The sequence below is a fragment of the Pholis gunnellus genome (assembly GCF_910591455.1).
Source record: "Pholis gunnellus genome assembly, chromosome: 16".
In the NCBI taxonomy this organism is placed as follows: Eukaryota; Metazoa; Chordata; class Actinopteri; order Perciformes; family Pholidae; genus Pholis; species Pholis gunnellus.
Genome location: NC_136543.1, coordinates 8,624,857 through 8,641,741, shown reverse-complemented (window position 1 = coordinate 8,641,741; position 16,885 = coordinate 8,624,857). Strand labels below are relative to the sequence as shown.

At 41.7% G+C, this 16,885-nt stretch overlaps 1 protein-coding gene across 1 annotated transcript in view; it reads right to left on the bottom strand.

Moving 5' to 3' along the window:
* ptk2aa (protein tyrosine kinase 2aa) overlaps positions 1–15,933 on the bottom strand; it is a gene marked incomplete at its 5' end in the record, with an annotated part of 49,736 nt that extends 33,803 nt beyond the window's left edge. The window contains 5 exon segments of the mRNA XM_079176028.1: positions 2,050–2,076; positions 15,735–15,773; positions 15,776–15,823; positions 15,826–15,852; positions 15,855–15,933. Of these exon segments, the coding sequence (XP_079032154.1) occupies positions 2,050–2,076; positions 15,735–15,773; positions 15,776–15,823; positions 15,826–15,852; positions 15,855–15,933 (220 nt within the window).
* Between the last annotated feature and the right edge of the window lie 952 nt (positions 15,934–16,885).

The following is a 16,885-nucleotide window of genomic DNA, read 5'->3' as shown; positions in this document are numbered from 1 at the left end:
AAAGCTTAATGGTACCCTGTGTGTGTGGGTGTGTCTCTGTGTAAGTGTGTGTGTGTGTGTGTGTGTCTCATATAATTTGTGCTCAATCTCCGGCATTGGCCTTTGTTATGAAAATCTGGTGGGAGCAGGGGGTTTTAGTAGGGTGGGCGTGTGTGTGTGTGTGTGTGTGTGTGTGTACTATTGAAAGCCTTTTGTCGGAGGGCCGGATGTCGACATGAATGGGAAGCGCTCTTTTGGGACTGTACCAAATCCTCTCTCTCTCTCTCTCTCTCTCTCTCTGTGTTTATGAACACATAATTGTTTTAGCAGGGGAGGGAAACAGAACACCATCTACTGAATGCAAAATTCAAAGGTGCAGGTAAACCTCAGAGCTGTAATAGCTGCTTTGATGTCTCCTTGCGTGTGTGTTATCAGACCAATCGATGTGTTCCCTCCCATGCCTTGAAGTGGAATTTCAAAGGCTTTTTGAATTACAAACGTATTTAACTCATAAATTAAAACTTGTAATCCACGTCACTCTAAAATCTACGAGATGACTCTTTTGCTGCTTACCCTGAACTACATGGAACAATAACACTGTTTTCATACCTGCATGTTAACTACTCACAATGTCAGTTTTACAGCCCCCCCCTATTGATTTGTAATAGCTTGTAATTAAGTTTATTTGTTCTTAAAACAGACAGTTTACTGTATCAAATGCATTTTTAAACTAACTGCTGCGCCACATAACAAGCAGCACAGATGGATGAGCCTTTATGTTGTTGTTTTATGTTGTTGTCCTTCTGCGTATTTTTGTTTTTACTGTGCATTTATGGTGAGCTATATCTTGGTTTCAAATTAATTTAAAAAAATAATATAACAAAAAAAAAATTCTGTGTCAAGTGATCTTTGCTATCAACCGTTTTAACGTAATTTGATATTTCTAAATTGTATTTGCACATGCACTTGAAATGCATTCCCTTTGGACTCGCTTATAAAACAAATAAATAGCTGAATGAGTGGTCCAATGAAAAGGTAATGCCCTGCTGATGAAGGACACCTGAAAGACGTCACCTAAGGCATGAAAGAACAAAAGAGTCTTTTAATTCGGCTCACAAAACCACCGGTACACACACTGGACATACCTTTAAAACTTCCTGAACAACTTTGCTTCTGTACAGACTATTCCATTGTTATCCTCTCGCTTCCTCACAGCTGAGAACTAATGGGAACTGCAGGACACTGGAAACTTAATTCCTCCACCGGCCAGCGAGGCTTTCCTTCAGTGCCTGATGACACATACATATGCTTCGCTGCTTATTTAATGTCGTAAAACGAAAAGGGTAAAAAAAATATGTATATATATATATCGTCAGGTTATTGAGAATTATTAAACGTTGACTTTCAGCTATCTTCACAGAGCATATTTAGTCTCTGGTATCGACAGTGTGAAGATTAATCACACAGTCCCACTAACTCAATGTTCACACTCTCCCTCACCCGTCTGCACTAATTACACCAACACACCCACATGATATGCCCACTCTGTGTCTGTTTTCTCGCTTGTTTAATAGTCACACACACACACACACACACACACACACACACACACACACACACACACACACACACACACACACACACACACACACACAAGCGTATCTTCTTTGCAAAACCAATAAAACCACACATTGACCTATTTTCATGACGCATGTGTGTAATTTATAAGCTTCCCTCCAATGTTGACTCATGTTGCCACTTTACTACTTATCTGGATAAACAGTAAATGTAAGTGATCTCATGAAACTGAGCCACCTTTAATCCTCTGACGAAGACATGGTTGAAAGCTCCAGAAACAGAGAAGGCCAGTAAGCGGGCGGTGATTGATTTATCAAACTATTCCCACGGTCACTGAATGGCGTTTCACACTAATACTCCTCATTTGTTTCCCATTAAGGAGCCCGTGTGGTGACCCGCGCGCACAACAAACTCTGAATCGGTGAAAGAAGCTTCTGAGTGACCATCAGCGCTGCAGCAGGAGTGTACAAAGCACGAGGGCCAGCGGCTCACCTGTGTAGTAGACAATCCTGGTAATATCTGAAAGACAAACACAGAGATAACGTAGAGTTAGCTGGTGTGTTTAATTGTGAGCCATTGAATAAAGAAAAGCCTTCACTCTGCATCAATGCGTTATTATGCAGAAGGAACATTGTATGTACTCAATGCTACATATTTAATGATCACTATGCATACTGCATTGGAGGATGTGAAGAGAAAAGATGTTTTAAAATGCTAAATAATACACAAAATGCCCATCTGTTTGTAAGCTGATAGTATGTTTGTTTTATGTGTTTTAAATGTTTTTGTGCATCTTGTTTGAAATACTCTATTGCTGCTGTCTTGGTTCCCATGGAAAAAGAGATTTTCTCATTTTAATGGTACTTTCCTGGTAATAAAAAACTCCTGCTCTTAATATTAAGTAGCTCGGTAGACTACACTACATCGATACTACAGCTCCCAGACTCCCACAGGAAGCCCAGGAGAAGCATTTTGAGAACTTGACACTCAGACCTATCGCACCCAGTTAGAGCGGCGATATGTCTGTGTGCAGGAAGAGGTCAGGAGGATAAGTGCCTAAGTGCCTAGACACCCGGATATACACACACAAATACTGGGTGAGCACGCGCACACACACGCACACACACACACTGGGTGAAATGACAACCGGGGTTGTCAACAAAAATGATGTAACGGTAAGAAAACCCACATCCCAAAAGGAAATACCAGAAAGGTGACTCATGCTGTGTGTATTATCGATAAACCCTTTGTAACATGAAACCAGGACACTACAGTTAGTGAGTGTGTGTGTGTGTGTGTGTGAGTGGGATTCAAATACAGTAGAAAGGTTACGACATACTTGTCATGGCGTCAAATGGCCTGCAGGGAAGTCACAATGCAAGTAGAGCCAGCCTGCTGCCCCACAAAATATGCTGGCCTTCATAAGACTTTTCAAGCACCATCATTTCCTCTCATCTCATGCTGCCATGGAGCATCCTTTTTGAGGATTATGTCAAAAACAACCATATATGACCAATAAATGACTAAACCACACCCTAAACGTGTAGAATGAACCGTGATAAACTGATCTGGAGCTGCTTAAGACTCAAAAGTGTCTATAATGACATCTACAGTCGACAGATCTACAGTCGACAGATCTGAACCCTGCACACCCCATCTGTCCCATGGCTGCTCTCGCTGACTATCTTTCTGTCTCTCTTGGAAGCGTTAATGCAAGCTAAGTGCTACGTAGCCTGGCATCTTCATCTGTTGTTACAGTCTAGACTAAAAGCCGTAGGAGACGAACGTTTACACGTCTGAGAAACAAAGAATAGCACCTGAAGAGCTGGGGGGGGGGGACACTTTGCCGTCTTTATACAAATAATTAGTTAAAACACTTTTGTGTTTCATCATTAGTTATACGGTGTTGGAAAGAAAACGTTAACTTTAGCTTGCTCTGTGATTTTTCCTCTTTATAGCACATCCCACAGGAGTGCTAGCATGGTGCTAATTACATACCAATCTGTTTAACAGCCTCCACTGCACAAATATCAAAGAGGTCCATGAGTGTGTGTCTCACAAACACACACACACACACAAAACACCTGCTCCTCAAGCTGTCCTCAGGACCCAGACACACAGGAGGAGAGCAGGTATGTATTGCTCAGATCTACGGAGTAGTACCGCACAACGTAACGTGTTGTTGAAGGTACATCGTGGATAAAGCCCGGTCAGTAACTCCAACCATCCTACTGTGGCTTTGTGACCTAAACAAGCTACTGTGGAGGAGTAAAAGAAAAACACAGAAGAGATCAGGCAGCGCAACAATAGTTAGTTTCATGCCAAAAAAAACTAACAGTTGCTCTTCAGAATGATAGCTCTGTTAGCTGGAAAAGAAAGGAAAAAGAATTGCAGAATTCAATCTGTATTTGATTTTATTCTGATTTGTATTTTGCATTTGTTTAAGACTTGTTGGCACTTTACTGTCCCGGTCAACTAACTGCCATCTCAGCCACATATCTACACACACACACTCACTGTTGGATGTCTCCATGTCTGCGAGCTGTGTATAATTGTACGTTAATCACAGGTTTTTTTGGTCACTGTAATGAGACAGAATAATCCAGAGAGAGTCTGCTATGCAATGATGTCTAAAACGCTGGTCCCACATCAGTCGTTACATTCAGATTCAGTTTGAGGTCAGAGAGTCAGATGTGTTCCTTTGCTGCCGCTAGAGATGGAAACGTTTACTAATCAAAGACAATATCCTCTTAAACTGAGATTAAATAGATAGTTTTTGTCTCTCATTTGACATTAATATTGAAAAAACAAGAGGAGGAAAAGGTGTGCACAGTAGAAGAACAAATTCCCATCATTAAAATGAAATGTTAACATCACAACCAGATGTTTTTCAAGATATTTTTTAGTGAGAGCTTCCATTATATCTGGAGATTTGTGTCCAAAATTCCTTGTTCATGTCCAGATGTTATATACAAGTTATATAGAAAGGCTGAGGCAGCTGATGACTGCTGACAACAGCGTCCTTGTTCGGTAGATGGAAATAAAAGTTCAAGAGAGAAATTTAACAAAACTGTTTCTTTGCAGCTCAACGCAACAGCGAAATATCAAACCGACTCGGGAGGAACAGAGCCAGCAACACTTCTCCTGCAAGAATCAACTGAATTAACCTGATGAGAGCAGTCAGCTGCTCTGCCTCGTTGCTCTGTGTCTAATGGTTAAAGCTGAGCTGGCACACGCCTGTGTGTGTGTGTGTGTGTGTGTGTGTGTGTGTGACCCTATGGACAATGGGGCGTTACTGGAGCGTGCAGTCTTAACGACGCAACACCGTAACCCCTGAGGCACCAATCACACCTGCCAGTCACACTAACACACACACACACACACACACACACACACACACACACACACACACACACACACACACACACACACACACACACACACACACACACACACACACACACACACACACACACACACACACACAGGATTTTTTTTTGTCCTTGAAAATATATTTTGCAGAGACATGTTTTGAGGACAGTTTTGACTTTTAAAGTGACATAATGTGTTTAATAACTCTATATTATGGATGACAAATCAGTGCTTTCACTGTTTTTCATGACTTGATTTAGCGCTTGTGCAATTTCTCAATATTTACATTCAGATAAACATCGAGCAATTATTCAAAACCCATCACACAAACACCATAAAAAAACATGTTGCATGCACGCACGCACGCACGCGCGCGCACACACACACACACACACACACACACACACACACACACACACACACACACACACACACACACACACACACACACACACACACACACACACACACACACACACACACCAGATAAATCCTACACGCTTGCAACATAATAAGGTCACATGAACGCATGACTGCTCATACACATTTATCTGCAAAAGCACACACACACACATTCACTCAAGTGTGTGTAGTTCAGGTGCAGTGATAAAGCTAACAGGCCAACTGGAGCGGCACGCATGTGAATGTATCACACCAGACACACTGTGCATAATGCATCACAACAGATTTAGGACAAGTGAACTGGTGAGTATAAGCTCTAAATGTATTTTCTTTTTCAAATAAATCAAAACACGCCTGACATTAATGACCGACTCATTTGCAGTCCCTGTTGTGGGTTTCAGCCTATATTTACACGAGCATTGAAAGCATGTTTTTAGATTCAGAAGGAAATCAAATGGAACATTAAAACTTGAATTCCTCTTTCATTTTGTATGAGAGCAAACACTAGGGGACTGGTTTACATTCCTAAAAAATGAATACGCAATCCTGATTGGCTGATGAAAGCCAATCATGACTGACTCAGCTCTACGCTCGTGCAAATATATGTATAATTAACTATGATCAAATGGGTTACAACACCTTATAATTCTTCCTATTGTCAAGTTCTTTCATCACATTGATTTTTGTGGAGTTTTTCCATATCATAAACAAACACCAGGTATCTATCTTTTATCATATAAACTATTCATATTGCAATTCTATAAATCACGGTTTCATAACCATTAGAACTGAAGAAGCTGTGATGTCTACGGTCTCCTGATTCCTGCAGTGAGACACGTTGTTTGTGTGAGCATTGAATTATCCTCTTGCGCAAAGAGTGAGTGTGTGTGTGCCGGTTTGTGTTGAGTGTGTGTGTCGGTTTGTGTGTGTGTGTGCCGGTTTGTGTTGAGTGTTTGAGAGTCTTCCCACTCACCTGAAGCGTTGCTGTAAACACTCCATATCTGCCAAAGAGGGCCTAAAGTCAGCAGTGTGGGAGCATTCTGGTGATGATGACCAGGGAGTCATGTGACCCGCGGATACATAACGTAGTTTAACCGTCAGAGTGTGAAAAAAAGTTTCACTGCCCATCCTCATCTCCTAATACCCAGCAACAATATGCCATGTGAGGATGGTTATTCATGCTTTCTAGTTGCTCGTCTTATAATGATGCTTCGGGTCTGATATGGAGGTTCCATTGAGTTACACATGATATGTTCATTTGTATTCTTGTAAAATGTAGTTTGTGTATGTGTGTGTGTGTGTGTGTGTGTGTGTGTGTGTGTGTGTGTGTGGCGATGCTTCTTGTTTAGCAAATTCCCATCAATTATGAACCAAGATGGAAAAATTAAAACATAATGAAATATAATGAAATATAGATGATATAACCCAGAAAAAAAACCCCACAAGGGGGATTGTCCCTTCATGCCAACATTTACACACAGATCACCGAAACACACACCAACACCTACACAAGGAGCCATGTGTGTGTGACACTCTACAGAAGGATGCACACGTGTATGCAAACACAACCCACTAATTTGACAAACATATCATCTCACACACACAGCTTCCCACACACACACACACACACACACACACACACACACACACACACACACACACACACACACACACACACACACACACACACACACACACACACACACACACACACACACACACACACACACACACACACAGAGCTAAGCCGCTTCACTGCACATGTACACTTCAAGTTGAAGCCTCCTACATACAGTCAACCTCTTTCTCTTATCTCCTTTTTTCACACACAAACATGATCTTTCATCAGAAGGGAGGCAGACGGAGAACTAAACAGAATAAAATAATATCCAGAGAAACGCTGGAATGGCTTCAGTTCCGACTGAAAGTAGCAAACTTTCATTATTATTTGATTAATTACCTCAAGTACTCAATCAGCTGGTCTATAACATGTCAGAGAATAATAGTAAATAAATGCCTGTCTCAATTTCCAAGAGCCCAAGTTAACACCTTAAAACCAACAGTCCAAAATCTAAATATGCTTCATATACAATGATATTAAATACAGAGAGGCAACAAACGTAATACATTTGAGATTCTGAAGTCCCAAAATGTTTAGTACATAACAAATTACTGACACGATTCATCAGTTATCAAAATTGTCAATTCAATTGACAAATCATTTCTAACTCCTCCTCCTCATTACTGACATCATCGTAATTGTAACTTCATTAATCAACAATCCTTTTCTATAATACTTCTTGAAACCACTTCCTCCACCTTCTCTTTATCATCATCATCATCATCATCATCATTATAACTAGCATAAAGCTGCACTCATCAATACTTCTATACTGTAAGTCAGACAGTAAGAAACCAAAATGGACAAGCACACTAGAACTAAACCATCAGATACACACAGTTCAGATACACACAAACTCAGTCATCGTGAGTCAAACACTTAAAGGTGGTTTAAGCTCATTCATACATGTTCAAACACACATCCTGAACATACTTTGACACATGCATAAACACACACATGTATGTTTTTTTTAATCTTACCATGGTAGAGTCCTTCCATTTAAAGTCCCAAAGAGAAGAGAAGAGAGTAATCCCCCCTGACAGGCTGCTAAATTGGGAAAAGCCCAAATCCCAGGCTTCTGTGGTCTTTGGGCGAGTGTTGAGATGTGCTAGCCAGCTAACTCAGTACTGATGGCTAATGTCGGCTTAATCTCACTACCCTCCTCCTCCTCCCTCTACTACTACTGCTAGTACGCCGACTCTCAGATGCACAGTGGCAGGAGTGGGAGTAGAGAAGGGGAGAGAGAGAGAGGGAGAGAGAGAGAGAGAGAGAAGGCTTGTAGGCAGCTTATGACTGTGAAAGGGGGGAGGGAGATGCAAAAGGAGGAAGGAGGAGGGGGTGTCTTTGTCTCCCAGGAGAGGGATGGAGGGGGAGAGAGGGAGCCAGATGTACAGGAGGAGGGAGGGGAAAGCAAGGGAAAGATATGATGCAACAACTTCATGAAAAGAAGTGAGAAACAAGCAACTGAGGACGCATAAAAAACAGAGAGAACAACCAAACTATATGGGGACAAAAAGAGGAGAAAGTGAGGAGGAAATGATACAGGGGGGAGAAGACAGAGCGAGAGAGAGGGAGAGCTGTGTTGCCTTTGGCTGTTATGCCTCTCTCTCTCTCTCTCTCTCTCTTTCACAAATACACCCCCGAGGAGCTACTCAATTAGTCATAACGCAATATTCTCAACTCAACGTTGTCCGACAGAAATCATCAATCTTCAGAACAAAACCACGCCGGGAATAACAGTCGGCTGTTCCTCTGACTTTGTGTGGTGAGGGCTGCACATTTAACCCAATTATACTGACATCAGATCACATGCAGGGATACGTAGAGGGAGCTGAACCCAACGGGATACTTCATAAGTTCAATAAAGAATACGTGATTAGTTGAAAAACACTGAAGACAAGTTATAGGATGACGATGTTTGGTCCGTGCAGAAAGCTGACCTTTTGCTGTAGTTTCTACAACTCGTCACAGAGTTTCACCTTTCATTCAAAGTTGTACATGCAGCAGATTGATTATGTACATCAGACTGTCTAATCATAACGATCACAGCATGGAGTGAAAGTACGAAAACAATCAGCAACCTCTGGCGTTTGTAGTGTTTCAAACTGATTGTAAAGAATAAAGACGGGAGACAATGATGGTTGACGATATAAAACACGGGTTAAAATCTTAAGTGTGTAAGAGAGACAGACAGACCGACAGGACGAGAGTTGCTGAGGAGTAAAGCAGATTAATGGAGCACTGGATTAGGAGGCCAAGGAGTCACACACACACACACTTACACACCCCTAGTGCGCTCTGACTCTCATTTAGAGGGAGGATCTGAACTCCCATATGCTTGATCAGTTGGTGTGTTAACGTCGCCCTCTAGTGGTACATGCATTTTCAAGCGACGTCGTCTAGACTCTAGAGAGCAACCCTGTCCCGATGTTCCCTAAATATAAAGGATTAATGTGATGCTCTGCTCGGACTGAACATGAAAACAGCTCATTGTCCATCAGTGAGTTACACTTTGAGAAAGTAAACAAAGCAGCCGACTCCGCTTGTTTATAATCTGGTAAACTTCATAATGCTGCAACTTACTAAAGTTCATAAACTATCCAAACAGCAAGAAAAAAGTTATTATTAACACGGTGTATTTTTAAAATCAGCCTGTGATCGTTTTCTTGTGTTTGCCATTGCTGACATTTATGTTAAAATACTTTAAAAACCATAAAAACATTTAAGCAGACGAACAGAGACGAACGGAGAGAGGAAGACAAGACTATTCTTCAATGAACCTTTGTTACAACAGAGTCCCTGCTGGTGACTAATGACACACACACACAGACACACACTGAGGCATTATACCCACATCTGACCTCAGCAAAACTAGTTAATGGTAACACACCAGACAGTGAATGTGTGATGTCATACCTATGGCTCGTATCCAGGTGTTTCACTGCTGATCTGTGTGTGCATGTGTGTTTCCCTCTGTTCTATTATGACTGTAGTTTCTGTGTGTGTGTGTGGGATCGAGAGAAGAGATGAGGTCATATGATTGGTCAAGCAGACACCTCTCCCTCTCTCTCTCTCTCTCTCTCTCTCATTACATGTTGTTTGTATGACGTAGCTTAGCAACAATTAGCTCTGTTAATCATCTGGTGGCCGTAGCTTCATATTCAGTACAGACATGAGATCAATCTTCCCATACAACTCTTATCTTCTATTTCACAAAATATTGGACTATTCCTTTAACTACAGAAACAACGTCATTTTGTGCCTTGAACAAAGTGCCTTTGGTGTCGGACACATATCCTGAGGTATCAAAACTGGTGGCCAGCTGAACAAATGCACAGTACGGTGCAAAACAAACCTACCACAAGGCTACCGGTGATCTAAGAGAAGTCTGATCATCACATCTTACATACGCTCACGTACAATGATCACGTTTCAGTGTGTGTAAAAATCTAGGGACATAGTGCATCTTGGGACAGTTTCCTTTTGCCTCATCTCTCTATTTTGGTTTTTGCTCTCTTTTCTCTGCCCAGCTTTCTTCTCCTCCCACCTCTTTTTCTCTCTGTGTCTGTATGACAAAGCCCAACAATTACTTCTTTCTCCGTCTCCCTGTGACTCACTGCAATCTAATTACACTGACTGTCCGCTCAAACATGACACACACACACACACACACACACACACACACACACACACACACACACACACACACACACACACACACACACACACACACACACACACACACACACACACACACACACACACACACAGAGAGAGAGGGTGAGGGGCAACTTATAACAATATGTGTGGTTGTAATTGTTCTTCTCTAGTCTACAGTTCAGTCACTGCTTTGCTTTGAGAAAACTGAGGGAGAACAAGAGAGAGGTCATTTTGGTTGAGTCAAGATGTCAGTCACACACACACACACACATGCACACGCACACACTCTAGAGGGAATCGCTGTGCTCCAGTTCCATTCATCACTAGTTGACATGCCGCACCACTGACCTGCATGACCGAAGGTAGCTCGCTTTAAGTGTGCGTGCGTGCGCGTGTGTGTCCTTGTGTGTTGCATGCCCCAAGTTGGGACAAGTCATTAACTACGATGTCATTTCCTGCCATTGTAGCAAATTTCAGTGCACACAGCAAAGAATGCGTCGCTGCACAGCGGTCCATCTGCGCACAGCGATACACTGAAACAACTCTGTTTGGACAAGATTTGAAACCGTGTTAATATATTCTCTTCCATTAAACTCATGCATGTTTTAACAGCAGCTGCAGGAGAGATTATAGACTGTATATACAGTACAAAGCCACCTGCTTGGACAGACTGACATACGATTGCAACAAATCCAACAACTCACACAATCATTAAGTTACTGTTTTAGATTCAACCCCTACAGATTAGATAAATAATTAGGGATGGATCTGGTTTGTTGGGACCAAACTAAATCCCATTAGTATGAAATATTCTGCAGACATTTCATCTCTGAAATTGCTGGCCATGTATCTACAAGCAGATTAGGTCATGTATGTACAAGCAAGGTAGGGAATTCCTTATCAAATATTTGGAAAATGCCTCTGTGGGGAGTTTGACAGCTGCCATATAGACTCTTTAAGGTATGTTATTATATAATATAGCCAATCCTTCCATCACAATAAGGCCAATATCAATATACTGAAGACGGCACACACACAATGAGACTCATAACTGCACATGGTAAGTGTCCACCATCCGGGTATTATTGTCTTAATGTAAAATTCCACCTTAATTAACACAAATGCAACCGCAAGAACGCGCACACACGCACACACACACACATTACCAAACCTAGTTATTATCACAGAGATATTTTCAACTGACAAAACCCAAGACAGTGTTCGCTCGTGTTATCTCAGGTAAACACGGTCATTATCACGGCACAGACACATAAACAAACATGAACACACACACACACACACACACACACACACACACACACACACACACACACACACACACACACACACACACACACACACACACACACACACACACACACACACACACACACACACAGAGACGTCTGAACAGTGCTGCTGCTGCTGAGAGGAAGAAGGCGTTTTCCTTTCAACTCCTGAGGGACGCAGCATGCTTTAGGATGTACAGTAAGTGCTGTGTGTGTGTGTGTGTGTGTGTGTGATTGTGTGTGTGTTGGGGGGGGGGGGGGGGGACACTTCCTGAATGCAACCAATCTAGAAGCTAAGGGAATGGACGTTCATTCAGCCTCCTGTCTCCAAAAAAACATACACACACATACACACATATACACACACACACACACACACACACACACACACACTCCTTTTCCTCCACAGCTGAAACCACTTGCAGGAGGATGCAGGGGAATAAGCTCCACGGAAGACACAGTGGAAGCTAAATTTATGAGATACATACAATCACAGCCAGCATGAACATGAACACACACACACACACACACACACACACACACACACACAAAGTTAGTAACAAATGAAGTTACTGGTGCAAAACAAAGTTCACCATTTGCTTCATTCAACAGTTTTTTCGTGATTTGTTTTTTTCCGTCCTTAGAGGAGTTTGTAAACGCGATTCATAAATATGCACGAGCTGTGAGAAAACTGTTTTGCCCTCCACAGAACTGTAAGTGTACACACACACACACACACACACACACACACACACACACACACACACACACACACACACACACACACACACACACACACACACACACACACACACACACACACACACAGCAGGTATGAAGCAGCCAATTGTCGGGTTAAAAAATTGCCGCCGTGTTTGCTCGGAAACAACTTCTTTAAAAAAATAAATATTCAAACTGAAAACTGAAGAAGAGAGCTGTTCTATTCCCCATCCGTACGAATCATTTTATTTGGTTTAATGAATTCCTCATGACACGCATATTGAGGAGACACATAATCGTATTCAGGACCGACATACCTCCACACACACACACACACACACACACACACACACGTGTCTGCAGCGATTGCTAATATCACTAGTTGGAGTCATTATGAGTCACAACACACATACTGCGATCTACAGACACCAGACTGTTGGCTTTGTTAGTGTTCCCCTCTTTGTCTTTCTCTACAGTTGTTCTGTCTTCGTCTGCTCATCCATTGCACAGAACGAACTTGAGGAGAATACGAATACACACACACACACACACACACACACACACACACACACACACACACACACACACACACACACACACACACACACACACACACACACACACACACACACACACACACACACACACACAAGATTATATAGTAGATGAAAAGTAACGTAGTACCAAAGCAGAGCGAAAGAAAAATAGAAAACAGACGACAAACCGTAGAGTTATCTGCTGCCATGTAAATGAATGCTCCTGTAAGATCTCTGAGTGTAGTCAAGTGTTTCTATAAATACAGGCCTCCTGCACTGCTCTACAATTTACAAACACACACACACGCGCCTGTATTAGCCTGCTGTAGACCAGCCAAAGGTGTCAGTATTTACTCTCTGTGAAACGCATTAAGTTCTTTCTTCCAACAAAAGCTTTAAATAACTTTTCAAAATAAGAAAACACTAAAAAGTAAAGTAGAGGGTCCATATGAAGGGATTTCCCAGAGATGATGCATGTGACAAATTGAAGCAGAACAACATGCTTTTGCGCTTTGTTTCTCGCAGTAATGACATGTTTCTACACCAGATAAAAAGATTACTCTGCATCCATTTTGGTCCTATGGGGCCAAATTAGTAGACTGTGGTTGTAGTTCACCAAAAGTTCAGACAAAAACATGGACGGGACGAGTTTCAATGAAATCAGACAAACTTCACATCTATTCTGACGCACTTAAAGGCTGTTTGCTATCGTTCGTATGAATTAGTAATAAGGGGATCAGTAAGTTGTTCACTGTCCGCACAAATTCACCATCAAAGATCGCTGACAGAAGCAGTTCTGCAAGCGTTGTGGCACTCGGTCACGGCAAGTGAGCTGAATGAATGAATGAATGAATGAATGAATGCTGCTGCTGCAGTGGAACTAAACACTCATCAAGTGGATAAGCTCATTAACGGCGTGAGCCTTGTTTGCTCATTAAGAAATACCATCTCAGACCTGAGGATGTAATTTACAATCAATGACATTTAGACTAATGGTTTAAAGGGGAGACGATTTAGCAGCGTTCATGTGTTTTCAACGAGCATTTAGGACAAATCATTACAACGCTGGCTCGTAGTGGAGGAAGTAGTGTCTGCAGGACAAAAAAAATGAGCTATTCAGATGTACAATGTGTTTGCATTGTACCTACAATGTACCAAAGTGGGACTGCGATGCATCCACAACCCAAACCATGACCCTGAAGGAACTTTGCATCCCCCTATACTAACAGTCCTGGATCCCAGCGGTAAACTAAACACTGCTTTACATTCAGCTTGTCCACGGAATTGCAAATATAAGTGTGTTCCTATTAGTATACTGTAGGTCTGAGGCCTCAGTATAGCCTCAGGATACTGCAACTCATTAGCATATTCTTGCATCTTGAATATGAAGTGGAGGCAAATCAGGCTCCGGCAATCTTTCACCGTTTGTGAAAAGCGCAGAAACACAGAGCAGCATGTTTGTGAGATGGTTCACTTAAACTTTCTAGTATCTTATATCCCTTTAACCATTTTGTTCTGTCAGAGATTATATATATATAATGTTAGGGCACTTTAAGGTTCTCAAGAATAAGAATGAACTACAGCAACAGACTGTCTGTGTTAGCAGAGGCCTAGAATACGTGTTTTCCATGGATTTGATTAGTGGATTCATTGTTTCCTCTATGAAATGTGAAAAATGTCATCACATGTTCTGGGGACCCTGGCTGACGTCTTCAAATATCTTCGTTTTCTCTGAGCAACAGCCCCAAAACAACAAACATATGTTATAATAATATGATAAATGCAACATTACGGTGAGAAAAGCAGCAAATCATCACATTTGAGAAGTCAGAAATTGCCATTTCAGTTGACCGACCACCTGAAACAATTGATTGTTGCAGATTCTTACGAACTAATTCATATTTTGGCTACTTCTTTCAGCTCTGAAGTGCAGGATTACAGTTGTGGATGAATAGAAATAACGTATACAACATTGATATGCACCTGATTAACCTAATAATAACAGCAACATGAGAGGGAGTCTCATCATATCACACACCTTATTAACACCGTTATGTAGCCTTAAATAACTGGGCCGATAGATTAGCTTTATGGAAGTATTCAGAGCACATACGTGGTCCATTAGGGTAGAATGGAAGAGCTCAGTTTGTTGGGGGGGGGGTCAAGGTAATCAAACAGCCTTGAAGTCTCGACTCAGGGAACAGTAAAGCACCTGAAACAGATGTTAAATTTAGGAGCTAAATGTAGGTTAATCCGCTACCAGCACATACTTGCCATAAATTGGAGTTAATGTTTCTCCACGTTCATTCCGTGTTAATGCGGAGACGAGTTTTGGTGGCAGTTGGTCACTCTTCAACTGCTTCAACTTACTAAAAAGCTGAACTACGTTCTCGTTAAGTTGCTTTAAAGCGAAGCTCATGTATTAGTTATTTCCCAAATGTGAAAGGTTTAAAAACTGGGGAAAGGAAACAGCAAAGTGAACGTTAACGCCAGCCAGGGCGAGCGTTGAACAAACCGCATCCCATTACTTTCTTTTAGCTTTTGAAATAATCCCCCAAAACACACAATATCACTCACGTTGACTTGTTCCAGGGGACGTCCGACAGGTTTGTGTTTCTTTACCGGCGGGAGAAGCTGCCAACAGTCGGAGAAGAGTCCGTTATTTTAGTTGTGGAGCTTAGGGGTAGATATAGTTACTGTTTTTTTCGCTCATGCCTATCTCCCCCTTCTCCCTCTCCCGTCGCCTGTTCCTGCTTCCCCTCTCCACATCCAGCATTCCAATATGGCCGCTGCTGGGAGCGACACACACACACACACACACACGCACACACACACACACACACACACACCCACACACACTGAGAGAGAGAGAGAGAGAGAGCAAACTACTCCCTCAGAGGAAAGCCCTGCCTCAGGCACTGCACACATCAGCCCATGAATGAATGAATGAATGTGTAGGTAGGACCTACTTTACATGTTCAAACTATAGTAAGAGCAGAAGTAACAAGTAAGAGTTATGCATTCAAACTCTCACCAAAGTTAAGTAAAAGAGCATCAATATATCCTTACAGTATCGATAACATTATACATAATAGCCTATTTCAGATTCATATACAGGGCATTTACATGATTGGATTGTAGTTATTGATGCATTAATGTGTACATCACTTTAACGCTGCAGCTCTGTGCACAGGTACTAAGACGACACCTCGTGGCCACTACTTGTTACTGCAGTAGTAGTGTCTCAGTAGAGGCTATAACGACACTGACCTCTACACACATGATCGGTTATAACTCTTTATTCTGCTTTGTGTATGAAGGAGACATCCGGTTAGCAAGGCACATCATAGCATAGCAAGTTTTCAGTTTGCTGAGCTGCGATTAACTGTGATGGCACATCTGTTTCAGAGCTATGAGACCAGTGATGTTACTGTATGAGACACTTCAGATGTCTCACTTATATGAGGTGAAAACTGTGCCACTGATGTGATTAATGGTGTTGTATTCATGGGCAATCTCAAAATAAAATTCCTCCATGAAATGAACCTCAATTCTTGTTGTTTTTATTCCATATTATTTACATTTGTAAATGTACATGTTGTTTTGTTGTAAATATACACAATAAACAGTTGCGTTCAAGAATTAATTGTCTGGGATGAATTTTAAATTCATAAATTTACTAACAAGTTTCTCGAACCGAGACAGATGGCGCTCCGCTCACTTTGTGG